The sequence below is a fragment of the Pagrus major genome, chromosome 4 (genome assembly GCF_040436345.1).
Source record: "Pagrus major chromosome 4, Pma_NU_1.0".
In the NCBI taxonomy this organism is placed as follows: Eukaryota; Metazoa; Chordata; class Actinopteri; order Spariformes; family Sparidae; genus Pagrus; species Pagrus major.
This window is the reverse complement of record NC_133218.1, coordinates 13,719,024-13,734,516: the sequence shown is the minus strand read 5'-3', so window position 1 is coordinate 13,734,516 and position 15,493 is coordinate 13,719,024. Positions and strand designations below refer to the sequence as shown.

The 15,493-nt window shown below is 45.8% G+C and overlaps 4 protein-coding genes across 4 annotated transcripts; all 4 read left to right on the top strand.

Annotated features, from left to right (window-relative positions):
* The first annotated feature begins 104 nt into the window (after positions 1-104).
* LOC140994249 (mucin-5AC-like) lies at positions 105-5,841 on the top strand. Its single transcript, XM_073463818.1, has 5 exons — positions 105-184; positions 323-963; positions 1,822-3,290; positions 3,948-5,698; positions 5,802-5,841. The coding sequence occupies exons 1-5, from the start codon at positions 105-107 to the stop codon at positions 5,839-5,841; spliced, it is 3,981 nt and encodes a 1,326-aa protein (XP_073319919.1).
* Positions 5,838-7,088, top strand: LOC140994248 (mucin-5B-like; the record flags this gene model as incomplete). The annotated part of the gene is made up of 1 exon (XM_073463817.1): positions 5,838-7,088. A coding segment is annotated over exon 1 (1,251 nt), but the record flags the coding sequence as incomplete, so codon positions are not given.
* A 165-nt stretch (positions 7,089-7,253) lies between these two features.
* On the top strand, positions 7,254-9,625 carry LOC140994247 (mucin-5B-like). The gene is made up of 3 exons (XM_073463816.1): positions 7,254-8,543; positions 9,237-9,486; positions 9,600-9,625. Exons 1-3 carry the CDS (start codon positions 7,254-7,256, stop codon positions 9,623-9,625), a joined length of 1,566 nt encoding a protein of 521 aa, XP_073319917.1.
* Positions 9,626-13,232: 3,607 nt separating this feature from the next.
* Positions 13,233-15,270, top strand: LOC140994835 (uncharacterized). The gene is made up of 3 exons (XM_073464646.1): positions 13,233-13,627; positions 14,006-14,239; positions 15,255-15,270. The coding sequence occupies exons 1-3, from the start codon at positions 13,233-13,235 to the stop codon at positions 15,268-15,270; spliced, it is 645 nt and encodes a 214-aa protein (XP_073320747.1).
* The last annotated feature ends 223 nt before the right edge of the window (positions 15,271-15,493 follow it).

Below are 15,493 nucleotides of genomic sequence, written 5' to 3'. Positions count from 1 at the left end.
GAATATCCTCCTGGCTATACCATCTACAACACAACAGATGGACATGGTAACTGTATCACAGCAGTGTGTGGGAAGAATGGTACCATTAACAAGAGGTCATACCCATGCCCAGTACCAACACCGACAACACATATGCCAACTGCAACCAGTCCGACAACCATCTTTGTTTTTACAACAACCACAGGTAGGGATAGGTATTTGATTTGGAAACAAAGGAGATATTCAGCTGTATACTGTGAGATTTACCATATTACCAATACGTGAATTATGTGTCCACAGTCCCATGTAATGCCTGTCAGTGGTCACCGTGGTATGATACCAGCTTCCCCACACTTGGAACTCCAGGAGGAGACAATGAAACGTTTGCAAATATTAGAGAAGCAGGCCACAAGATATGTGACAACCCAAGCCAGATCCAGTGTAGAGCTGAGAAATTTCCTAATGTCACCATTGATGATGTGGGACAAGTGGTGCAGTGTGACCTGGCTAAGGGGCTGACATGCAGAAATGAAGACCAATCAGGACCACTGGCCTTGTGCTTTAACTACCAAGTCAGAGTTCTATGTTGTGACTTTAATGCATGCCCAACAACACCTGCTCCTTCAACAACGATAACAACTACAACACCCTCAACTACTACAACTAAGCCAACTCCCTCTACAACACCTACAGACTCGACAACAAAGCCCCCAATAATAACCACAACATTGCCTTGTGAAGAAACAATATGCTCCTGGTCACAGTGGATTAGTTCAGACTACCCTCAATATGGTCCTGGAGGTGGGGACAATGAAACTATCAAACACACCATCCAGAAAGGGTATAAGATCTGTGAGAATCCAGAGGAAGTTGAGTGTCAGGCAGTGCATTACCCAGGGGTTCCCCTAAATCAATTAGGACAAACAGTAACATGTAATAAGCAAGGACTCCTGTGTGAGAACAATTTACAAAATCCTCCCATATGTCTGGATTACGAAATAAAAGTTAAGTGTTGCAAGACAGTGCAATGCAGCACAACACCAAAACCTACAACAAATACTGTCACAACCAGAACAACAACACACTCTACCACAACTGAAACAACTACAACTCAGCCAACCACAACCCCTACACCTTCTACCACAACTGAAACAACAACTTCAATACCTTCAACTACAACAACAAAGCCAACTCCCTCTACAACACCTACAGGCTCAACAACAAAGCCCCCAGTAATAACCACAACAATGCCTTGTGAAGAAACGTTATGCTTCTGGTCACAGTGGATTAGTTCAGACTACCCTCAATATGGTCCTGGAGGTGGGGACAATGAAACTATCAAACACACCATCCAGAAAGGGTATAAGATCTGTGAGAATCCAGAGGAAGTTGAGTGTCAGGCTGTGCATTACCCAGGGGTTCCCCTAAATCAATTAGGACAAACAGTAACATGTAATAAGCAAGGACTCCTGTGTGAGAACAATTTACAAAACCCTCCCATATGTTTGGATTACGAAATCAAGGTTAAGTGTTGCAAGACAGTGCAATGCAGCACAACACCAAAACCTACAACACATACTGTCACAACCAGAACAACAACACCGTCTACCACAACTGAAACAACAACTACAACTCAACCACCTACAAACACTACACCTTCTACCACAACTGAAACAGCAACTACAACTCAGCCCCCTACAACTGCACCTTGCCCTGGTGGACATCCCATGACATGTGGTTGGACAGAATGGATCAATCTGGGGAAGCCCACACCAGGCCCTGATGGTGGGGAAGATGAATCCATCCATAAGATAATCTCTGCTGGTTATCGTGTGTGCTCAGCTCCAGTAGAAGTCCAGTGTAGAGCTGTTCTTTACCCAGGTCTTTCCATGTCACAGGTGGGACAATCTGTGATTTGCAATAAAGATGTGGGTCTCATATGCAACAACAGTCGACAAGGGCTCCAACAAGAATGCTTTGATTATGAGATCAAATTCGAATGCTGTGGGTGTCCAACAACTTCTCCTACTCCAACAACTACTAGCACAACCACTACACCTTCTACCACAACACCAACAACTCAGCCAACCACAACCACTACACCGTTTACCACAACTGAAACAACTACTACAACTCAGCCACCTACAACCACTACACCGTCTACCACAACTGAAACAACTACTACAACTCAGCCACCTACAACCACTACACCTTCTACCACAACTGAAACAACACCAACAACTCAGCCAAATGAAACAACAACTACAAATCAGCCACCCACAACCACAACACCTTCTACCACAACTGAAACAACAACTTCAATACCTTCAACTACAACAACAAAGCCAACTCCCTCTACAACACCTACAGGCTCAACAACAAAGCCCCCAGTAATAACCACAACAATGCCTTGTGAAGAAACGTTATGCTTCTGGTCACAGTGGATTAGTTCAGACTACCCTCAATATGGTCCTGGAGGTGGGGACAATGAAACTATCAAACACACCATCCAGAAAGGGTATAAGATATGTGAGAATCCAGAGGAAGTTAAGTGTCAGGCTGTGCATTACCCAGGGGTTCCCCTAAATCAATTAGGACAAACAGTAACATGTAATAAGCAAGGACTCCTGTGTGAGAACAATTTACAAAATCCTCCCATATGTCTGGATTACGAAATAAAAGTTAAGTGTTGCAAGACAGTGCAATGCAGCACAACACCAAAACCTACAACACATACTGTCACAACCAGAACAACAACACCGTCTACCACAACTGAAACAACAACTACAACACAGCCGCCTACAAACACTACACCTTCTACCACAACTGAAACAACTCAGCCAATCACAACCACTACACCTTCTACCACAACTGAAACAACACCAACAACTCAGCCAACCACAACCACTACACCTTCTACCACAACTGAAACAACAACTACAACTCAGCCACCCACAACCACAACACCTTCTACCACAACTGAAACAACTACTACAACTCAGCCACCTACAACCACTACACCATCTACTACAACTGAAACAACAACTACAACTCAGCCACCCACAACACCTTCTACCACAACTGAAACAGCAACTACAACTCAGCCACCTACAACTTCACCTTGTCCTGGTGGACATCCCATGACATGTGGTTGGACAGAATGGATCAATCTGGGGAAGCCCACACCAGGCCCTGATGGTGGAGAAGATGAATCCATCCATAAGATAATCTCTGCTGGTTATCATGTTTGCTCAGCTCCAGTAGAAGTCCAGTGTAGAGCTGTTCTTTACCCAGGTCTTTCCATGTCACAGGTGGGACAATCTGTGATTTGCAATAAAGATGTGGGTCTCATATGCAACAACAGTCGACAAGGGCTCCAACAAGAATGCTTTGATTATGAGATCAAATTCGAATGCTGTGGGTGTCCAACAACTTCTGCTACTCCAACAACTACTAGCACAACCACTACACCTTCTACCACAACACCAACAACTCAGCCAACCACAACCACTACACCGTCTACCACAACTGAAACAACTACTACAACCCAGCCACCTACAACCACTACACCGTCTACCACAACTGAAACAACACCAACAACTCAGCCAACCACAACCACTGCACCTTCTACCACAACTGAAACAACAACTACAACTCAGCCACCCACAACCACAACACCTTCTACCACAACTGAAACAACAACTACAACTCGGCTACCAACAACACCTTCTACCACAACTGAAACAGCAACTACAACTCAGCCACCTACAACTTCACCTTGTCCTGGTGGACATCCCATGACATGTGGTTGGACAGAATGGATCAATCTGGGGAAGCCCACACCAGGCCCTGATGGTGGAGAAGATGAATCCATCCATAAGATAATCTCTGCTGGTTATCATGTTTGCTCAGCTCCAGTAGAAGTCCAGTGTAGAGCTGTTCTTTACCCAGGTCTTTCCATGTCACAGGTGGGACAATCTGTGATTTGCAATAAAGATGTGGGTCTCATATGCAACAACAGTCGACAAGGGCTCCAACAAGAATGCTTTGATTATGAGATCAAATTCGAATGCTGTGGGTGTCCAACAACTTCTGCTACTCCAACAACTACTAGCACAACCACTACACCTTCTACCACAACACCAACAACTCAGCCAACCACAACCACTACACCTTCTACCACAACTGAAACAACAACTACAACTCAGCCACCCACAACCACAACACCTTCTACCACAACTGAAACAACAACTACAACTCAGCCACCCACAACACCTTCTACCACAACTGAAACAACTACTACAACTCAGCCACCTACAACCACTACACCATCTACTACAACTGAAACAACAACTACAACTCAGCCACCCACAACACCTTCTACCACAACTGAAACAGCAACTACAACTCAGCCACTTACAACTTCACCTTGTCCTGGTGGACATCCCATGACATGTGGTTGGACAGAATGGATCAATCTGGGGAAGCCCACACCAGGCCCTGATGGTGGGGAAGATGAATCCATCCATGAGATAATCTCTGCTGGTTATCATGTTTGCTCAGCTCCAGTAGAAGTCCAGTGTAGAGCTGTTCTTTACCCAGGTCTTTCCATGTCACAGGTGGGACAATCTGTGATTTGCAATAAAGATGTGGGTCTCATATGCAACAACAGTCGACAAGGGCTCCAACAAGAATGCTTTGATTATGAGATCAAATTCGAATGCTGTGGGTGTCCAACAACTTCTGCTACTCCAACAACTACTAGCACAACCACTACACCTTCTACCACAACACCAACAACTCAGCCAACCACAACCACTACACCTTCTACCACAACTGAAACAACAACTACAACTCAGCCACCCACAACCACAACACCTTCTACCACAACTGAAACAACAACTACAACTCAGCCACCCACAACACCTTCTACCACAACTGAAACAACTACTACAACTCAGCCACCTACAACCACTACACCATCTACTACAACTGAAACAACAACTACAACTCAGCCACCCACAACACCTTCTACCACAACTGAAACAGCAACTACAACTCAGCCACCTACAACTTCACCTTGTCCTGGTGGACATCCCATGACATGTGGTTGGACAGAATGGATCAATCTGGGGAAGCCCACACCAGGCCCTGATGGTGGGGAAGATGAATCCATCCATGAGATAATCTCTGCTGGTTATCATGTTTGCTCAGCTCCAGTAGAAGTCCAGTGTAGAGCTGTTCTTTACCCAGGTCTTTCCATGTCACAGGTGGGACAATCTGTGATTTGCAATAAAGATGTGGGTCTCATATGCAACAACAGTCGACAAGGGCTCCAACAAGAATGCTTTGATTATGAGATCAAATTCGAATGCTGTGGGTGTCCAACAACTTCTCCTACTCCAACAACTACTAGCACAACCACTACACCTTCTACCACAACACCAACAACTCAGCCAACCACAACCACTACACCGTCTACCACAACTGAAACAGCTACTACAACTCAGCCACCTACAACCACTACACCGTCTACCACAACTGAAACAACACCAACAACTCAGCCAACCACAACCACTACACCTTCTACCACAACTGAAACAACAACTACAACTCAGCCACCCACAACCACAACACCTTCTACCACAACTGAAACAACAACTACAACTCAGCCACCCACAACACCTTCTACCACAACTGAAACAACTACTACAACTCAGCCACCTACAACCACTACACCATCTACTACAACTGAAACAACAACTACAACTCAGCCACCCACAACACCTTCTACCACAACTGAAACAGCAACTACAACTCAGCCACCTACAACTTCACCTTGTCCTGGTGGACATCCCATGACATGTGGTTGGACAGAATGGATCAATCTGGGGAAGCCCACACCAGGCCCTGATGGTGGAGAAGATGAATCCATCCATAAGATAATCTCTGCTGGTTATCATGTTTGCTCAGCTCCAGTAGAAGTCCAGTGTAGAGCTGTTCTTTACCCAGGTCTTTCCATGTCACAGGTGGGACAATCTGTGATTTGCAATAAAGATGTGGGTCTCATATGCAACAACAGTCGACAAGGGCTCCAACAAGAATGCTTTGATTATGAGATCAAATTCGAATGCTGTGGGTGTCCAACAACTTCTCCTACTCCAACAACTACTAGCACAACCACTACACCTTCTACCACAACACCAACAACTCAGCCAACCACAACCACTACACCGTCTACCACAACTGAAACAACTACTACAACTCAGCCACCTACAACCACTACACCGTCTACCACAACTGAAACAACACCAACAACTCAGCCAACCACAACCACTACACCTTCTATCACAACTGAAACAACAACTACAACTCAGCCACCCACAACCGCAACACCTTCTACCACAACTGAAACAACAACTACAACTCAGCCACCCACAACACCTTCTACCACAACTGAAACAACTACTACAACTCAGCCACCTACAACCACTACACCATCTACTACAACTGAAACAACAACTACAACTCAGCCACCCACAACACCTTCTACCACAACTGAAACAGCAACTACAACTCAGCCACCTACAACTTCACCTTGTCCTGGTGGACATCCCATGACATGTGGTTGGACAGAATGGATCAATCTGGGGAAGCCCACACCAGGCCCTGATGGTGGGGAAGATGAATCCATCCATAAGATAATCTCTGCTGGTTATCATGTTTGCTCAGCTCCAGTAGAAGTCCAGTGTAGAGCTGTTCTTTACCCAGGTCTTTCCATGTCACAGGTGGGACAATCTGTGATTTGCAATAAAGATGTGGGTCTCATATGCAACAACAGTCGACAAGGGCTCAAACAAGAATGCTTTGATTATGAGATCAAATTCGAATGCTGTGGGTGTCCAACAACTTCTGCTACTCCAACAACTACTAGCACAACCACTACACCTTCTACCACAACACCAACAACTCAGCCAACCACAACCACTACACCGTCTACCACAACTGAAACAACTACTACAACTCAGCCACCTACAACCACTACACCGTCTACCACAACTGAAACAACACCAACAACTCAGCCAACCACAACCACTACACCTTCTACCACAACTGAAACAACAACTACAACTCAGCCACCCACAACCACAACACCTTCTACCACAACTGAAACAACAACTACAACTCAGCCACCCACAACACCTTCTACCACAACTGAAACAGCAACTACAACTCAGCCACCTACAACTTCACCTTGTCCTGGTGGACATCCCATGACATGTGGTTGGACAGAATGGATCAATCTGGGGAAGCCCACACCAGGCCCTGATGGTGGGGAAGATGAATCCATCCATAAGATAATCTCTGCTGGTTATCATGTTTGCTCAGCTCCAGTAGAAGTCCAGTGTAGAGCTGTTCTTTACCCAGGTCTTTCCATGTCACAGGTGGGACAATCTGTGATTTGCAATAAAGATGTGGGTCTCATATGCAACAACAGTCGACAAGGGCTCCAACAAGAATGCTTTGATTATGAGATCAAATTCGAATGCTGTGGGTGTCCAACAACTTCTGCTACTCCAACAACTACTAGCACAACCACTACACCTTCTACCACAACACCAACAACTCAGCCAACCACAACCACTACACCGTCTACCACAACTGAAACAGCTACTACAACTCAGCCACCTACAACCACTACACCGTCTACCACAACTGAAACAACACCAACAACTCAGCCAACCACAACCACTACACCTTCTACCACAACTGAAACAACAACTACAACTCAGCCACCCACAACCACAACACCTTCTACCACAACTGAAACAACAACTACAACTCAGCCACCCACAACACCTTCTACCACAACTGAAACAACTACTACAACTCAGCCACCTACAACCACTACACCATCTACTACAACTGAAACAACAACTACAACTCAGCCACCCACAACACCTTCTACCACAACTGAAACAGCAACTACAACTCAGCCACCTACAACTTCACCTTGTCCTGGTGGACATCCCATGACATGTGGTTGGACAGAATGGATCAATCTGGGGAAGCCCACACCAGGCCCTGATGGTGGAGAAGATGAATCCATCCATAAGATAATCTCTGCTGGTTATCATGTTTGCTCAGCTCCAGTAGAAGTCCAGTGTAGAGCTGTTCTTTACCCAGGTCTTTCCATGTCACAGGTGGGACAATCTGTGATTTGCAATAAAGATGTGGGTCTCATATGCAACAACAGTCGACAAGGGCTCCAACAAGAATGCTTTGATTATGAGATCAAATTCGAATGCTGTGGGTGTCCAACAACTTCTCCTACTCCAACAACTACTAGCACAACCACTACACCTTCTACCACAACACCAACAACTCAGCCAACCACAACCACTACACCGTCTACCACAACTGAAACAACTACTACAACTCAGCCACCTACAACCACTACACCGTCTACCACAACTGAAACAACACCAACAACTCAGCCAACCACAACCACTACACCTTCTACCACAACTGAAACAACAACTACAACTCAGCCACCCACAACCGCAACACCTTCTACCACAACTGAAACAACAACTACAACTCAGCCACCCACAACACCTTCTACCACAACTGAAACAACTACTACAACTCAGCCACCTACAACCACTACACCATCTACTACAACTGAAACAACAACTACAACTCAGCCACCCACAACACCTTCTACCACAACTGAAACAGCAACTACAACTCAGCCACCTACAACTTCACCTTGTCCTGGTGGACATCCCATGACATGTGGTTGGACAGAATGGATCAATCTGGGGAAGCCCACACCAGGCCCTGATGGTGGGGAAGATGAATCCATCCATAAGATAATCTCTGCTGGTTATCATGTTTGCTCAGCTCCAGTAGAAGTCCAGTGTAGAGCTGTTCTTTACCCAGGTCTTTCCATGTCACAGGTGGGACAATCTGTGATTTGCAATAAAGATGTGGGTCTCATATGCAACAACAGTCGACAAGGGCTCAAACAAGAATGCTTTGATTATGAGATCAAATTCGAATGCTGTGGGTGTCCAACAACTTCTGCTACTCCAACAACTACTAGCACAACCACTACACCTTCTACCACAACACCAACAACTCAGCCAACCACAACCACTACACCGTCTACCACAACTGAAACAACTACTACAACTCAGCCACCTACAACCACTACACCGTCTACCACAACTGAAACAACACCAACAACTCAGCCAACCACAACCACTACACCTTCTACCACAACTGAAACAACAACTACAACTCAGCCACCCACAACCACAACACCTTCTACCACAACTGAAACAACAACTACAACTCAGCCACCCACAACACCTTCTACCACAACTGAAACAGCAACTACAACTCAGCCACCTACAACTTCACCTTGTCCTGGTGGACATCCCATGACATGTGGTTGGACAGAATGGATCAATCTGGGGAAGCCCACACCAGGCCCTGATGGTGGGGAAGATGAATCCATCCATAAGATAATCTCTGCTGGTTATCATGTTTGCTCAGCTCCAGTAGAAGTCCAGTGTAGAGCTGTTCTTTACCCAGGTCTTTCCATGTCACAGGTGGGACAATCTGTGATTTGCAATAAAGATGTGGGTCTCATATGCAACAACAGTCGACAAGGGCTCCAACAAGAATGCTTTGATTATGAGATCAAATTCGAATGCTGTGGGTGTCCAACAACTTCTGCTACTCCAACAACTACTAGCACAACCACTACACCTTCTACCACAACACCAACAACTCAGCCAACCACAACCACTACACCGTCTACCACAACTGAAACAACAACTACAACTCAGCCACCTACAACCACTACACCGTCTACCACAACTGAAACAACACCAACAACTCAGCCAACCACAACCACTACACCTTCTACCACAACCACTACACCTTCTACCACAACTGAAACAACAACTACAACTCAGCCACCCACAACCACAACACCTTCTACCACAACTGAAACAACAACTACAACTCAGCCACCCACAACACCTTCTACCACAACTGAAACAACTACTACAACTCAGCCACCTACAACCACTACACCATCTACTACAACTGAAACAACAACTACAACTCAGCCACCCACAACACCTTCTACCACAACTGAAACAGCAACTACAACTCAGCCACCTACAACTTCACCTTGTCCTGGTGGACATCCCATGACATGTGGTTGGACAGAATGGATCAATCTGGGGAAGCCCACACCAGGCCCTGATGGTGGAGAAGATGAATCCATCCATAAGATAATCTCTGCTGGTTATCATGTTTGCTCAGCTCCAGTAGAAGTCCAGTGTAGAGCTGTTCTTTACCCAGGTCTTTCCATGTCACAGGTGGGACAATCTGTGATTTGCAATAAAGATGTGGGTCTCATATGCAACAACAGTCGACAAGGGCTCCAACAAGAATGCTTTGATTATGAGATCAAATTCGAATGCTGTGGGTGTCCAACAACTTCTCCAACTCCAACAACTACTAGCACAACCACTACACCTTCTACCACAACACCAACAACTCAGCCAACCACAACCACTACACCGTCTACCACAACTGAAACAACTACTACAACCCAGCCACCTACAACCACTACACCGTCTACCACAACTGAAACAACACCAACAACTCAGCCAACCACAACCACTACACCTTCTACCACAACTGAAACAACAACTACAACTCAGCCACCCACAACCACAACACCTTCTACCACAACTGAAACAACAACTACAACTCGGCTACCAACAACACCTTCTACCACAACTCAGCCACCTACAACTTCACCTTGTCCTGGTGGACATCCCATGACATGTGGTTGGACAGAATGGATCAATCTGGGGAAGCCCACACCAGGCCCTGATGGTGGAGAAGATGAATCCATCCATAAGATAATCTCTGCTGGTTATCATGTTTGCTCAGCTCCAGTAGAAGTCCAGTGTAGAGCTGTTCTTTACCCAGGTCTTTCCATGTCACAGGTGGGACAATCTGTGATTTGCAATAAAGATGTGGGTCTCATATGCAACAACAGTCGACAAGGGCTCCAACAAGAATGCTTTGATTATGAGATCAAATTCGAATGCTGTGGGTGTCCAACAACTTCTGCTACTCCAACAACTACTAGCACAACCACTACACCTTCTACCACAACACCAACAACTCAGCCAACCACAACCACTACACCGTCTACCACAACTGAAACAACTACTACAACTCAGCCACCTACAACCACTACACCGTCTACCACAACTGAAACAACACCAACAACTCAGCCAACCACAACCACTACACCTTCTACCACAACTGAAACAACAACTACAACTCAGCCACCCACAACCACAACACCTTCTACCACAACTGAAACAACAACTACAACTCAGCCACCCACAACACCTTCTACCACAACTGAAACAACAACTACAACTCAGCCACCCACAACACCTTCTACCACAACTGAAACAGCAACTACAACTCAGCCACCTACAACTTCACCTTGTCCTGGTGGACATCCCATGACATGTGGTTGGACAGAATGGATCAATCTGGGGAAGCCCACACCAGGCCCTGATGGTGGAGAAGATGAATCCATCCATAAGATAATCTCTGCTGGTTATCATGTTTGCTCAGCTCCAGTAGAAGTCCAGTGTAGAGCTGTTCTTTACCCAGGTCTTTCCATGTCACAGGTGGGACAATCTGTGATTTGCAATAAAGATGTGGGTCTCATATGCAACAACAGTCGACAAGGGCTCCAACAAGAATGCTTTGATTATGAGATCAAATTCGAATGCTGTGGGTGTCCAACAACTTCTGCTACTCCAACAACTACTAGCACAACCACTACACCTTCTACCACAACACCAACAACTCAGCCAACCACAACCACTACACCGTCTACCACAACTGAAACAACTACTACAACTCAGCCACCTACAACCACTACACCGTCTACCACAACTGAAACAACACCAACAACTCAGCCAACCACAACCACTACACCTTCTACCACAACTGAAACAACAACTACAACTCAGCCACCCACAACCACAACACCTTCTACCACAACTGAAACAACAACTACAACTCAGCCACCCACAACACCTTCTACCACAACTGAAACAACTACTACAACTCAGCCACCTACAACCACTACACCATCTACTACAACTGAAACAACAACTACAACTCAGCCACCCACAACACCTTCTACCACAACTGAAACAGCAACTACAACTCAGCCACCTACAACTTCACCTTGTCCTGGTGGACATCCCATGACATGTGGTTGGACAGAATGGATCAATCTGGGGAAGCCCACACCAGGCCCTGATGGTGGAGAAGATGAATCCATCCATAAGATAATCTCTGCTGGTTATCATGTTTGCTCAGCTCCAGTAGAAGTCCAGTGTAGAGCTGTTCTTTACCCAGGTCTTTCCATGTCACAGGTGGGACAATCTGTGATTTGCAATAAAGATGTGGGTCTCATATGCAACAACAGTCGACAAGGGCTCCAACAAGAATGCTTTGATTATGAGATCAAATTCGAATGCTGTGGGTGTCCAACAACTTCTGCTACTCCAACAACTACTAGCACAACCACTACACCTTCTACCACAACACCAACAACTCAGCCAACCACAACCACTACACCTTCTACCACAACTGAAACAACTACTACAACTCAGCCACCTACAACCACTACACCGTCTACCACAACTGAAACAACACCAACAACTCAGCCAACCACAACCACTACACCTTCTACCACAACTGAAACAACAACTACAACTCAGCCACCCACAACCACAACACCTTCTACCACAACTGAAACAACAACTACAACTCAGCCACCCACAACACCTTCTACCACAACTGAAACAACTACTACAACTCAGCCACCTACAACCACTACACCATCTACTACAACTGAAACAACAACTACAACTCAGCCACCCACAACACCTTCTACCACAACTGAAACAGCAACTACAACTCAGCCACCTACAACTTCACCTTGTCCTGGTGGACATCCCATGACATGTGGTTGGACAGAATGGATCAATCTGGGGAAGCCCACACCAGGCCCTGATGGTGGGGAAGATGAATCCATCCATAAGATAATCTCTGCTGGTTATCATGTTTGCTCAGCTCCAGTAGAAGTCCAGTGTAGAGCTGTTCTTTACCCAGGTCTTTCCATGTCACAGGTGGGACAATCTGTGATTTGCAATAAAGATGTGGGTCTCATATGCAACAACAGTCGACAAGGGCTCCAACAAGAATGCTTTGATTATGAGATCAAATTCGAATGCTGTGGGTGTCCAACAACTTCTGCTACTCCAACAACTACTAGCACAACCACTACACCTTCTACCACAACACCAACAACTCAGCCAACCACAACCACTACACCTTCTACCACAACTGAAACAGCAACTACAACTCAGCCACCCACAACCACAACACCTTCTACCACAACTGAAACAACAACTACAACTCAGCCACCCACAACACCTTCTACCACAACTGAAACAACTACTACAACTCAGCCACCTACAACCACTACACCATCTACTACAACTGAAACAACAACTACAACTCAGCCACCCACAACACCTTCTACCACAACTGAAACAGCAACTACAACTCAGCCACCTACAACTTCACTTTGTCCTGGTGGACATCCCATGACATGTGGTTGGACAGAATGGATCAATCTGGGGAAGCCCACACCAGGCCCTGATGGTGGAGAAGATGAATCCATCCATAAGATAATCTCTGCTGGTTATCATGTTTGCTCAGCTCCAGTAGAAGTCCAGTGTAGAGCTGTTCTTTACCCAGGTCTTTCCATGTCACAGGTGGGACAATCTGTGATTTGCAATAAAGATGTGGGTCTCATATGCAACAACAGTCGACAAGGGCTCCAACAAGAATGCTTTGATTATGAGATCAAATTCGAATGCTGTGGGTGTCCAACAACTTCTCCTACTCCAACAACTACTAGCACAACCACTACACCTTCTACCACAACACCAACAACTCAGCCAACCACAACCACTACACCGTCTACCACAACTGAAACAACTACTACAACTCAGCCACCTACAACCACTACACCGTCTACCACAACTGAAACAACACCAACAACTCAGCCAACTACAACCACTACACCTTCTACCACAACTGAAACAACAACTACAACTCAGCCACCCACAACCACAACACCTTCTACCACAACTGAAACAACAACTACAACTCAGCCACCCACAACACCTTCTACCACAACTGAAACAACTACTACAACTCAGCCACCTACAACCACTACACCATCTACTACAACTGAAACAACAACTACAACTCAGCCACCCACAACACCTTCTACCACAACTGAAACAGCAACTACAACTCAGCCACCTACAACTTCACCTTGTCCTGCTGGACATCCCATGACATGTGGTTGGACAGAATGGATCAATCTGGGGAAGCCCACACCAGGCCCTGATGGTGGAGAAGATGAATCCATCCATAAGATAATCTCTGCTGGTTATCATGTTTGCTCAGCTCCAGTAGAAGTCCAGTGTAGAGCTGTTCTTTACCCAGGTCTTTCCATGTCACAGGTGGGACAATCTGTGATTTGCAATAAAGATGTGGGTCTCATATGCAACAACAGTCGACAAGGGCTCCAACAAGAATGCTTTGATTATGAGATCAAATTCGAATGCTGTGGGTGTCCAACAACTTCCCCTACTCCAACAACTACTAGCACAACCACTACACCTTCTACCACAACACCAACAACCCAGCCACCTACAACCACTACACCGTCTACCACAACTGAAACAACACCAACAACTCAGCCAACCACAACCACTGCACTTTCTACCACAACTGAAACAACAACTACAACTCAGCCACCCACAACCACAACACCTTCTACCACAACTGAAACAACAACTACAACTCGGCTACCCACAACCACTACAATTTCTACCACAACTGAAACAACAACTCAGCCACCAACAACTGCACTTTGCCCTGGGGGACATCCCATGACATGTGGTTGGACAGAATGGATCAATCTGGGGAAGCCCACACCAGGCCATGATGGTGGAGAAGATGAATCTATCCATAAGATAATCTCTGCTGGTTATCATGTTTGCTCAACTCCAGTAGAAGTCCAGTGCAGAGCTGTTCTTTACCCAGGTCTTTCCATGTCACAGGTGGGACAAGCTGTGACTTGCAATACAGATGTGGGTCTCATATGCAACAACAGTCAACAAGGGCTTCAGCCAGAATGTTTTGATTATGAGATCAAATTCGAATGCTGTGGTTGTCCAACACCTTCCCCTCCTCCTACATTTCCCAGCACAGAACCTTCAACAGTTATAACCACAGTATCTTCTACTACAACAAAAACAACACATAAAACTCACTCACCTACCACTACACCAAGTGTTGT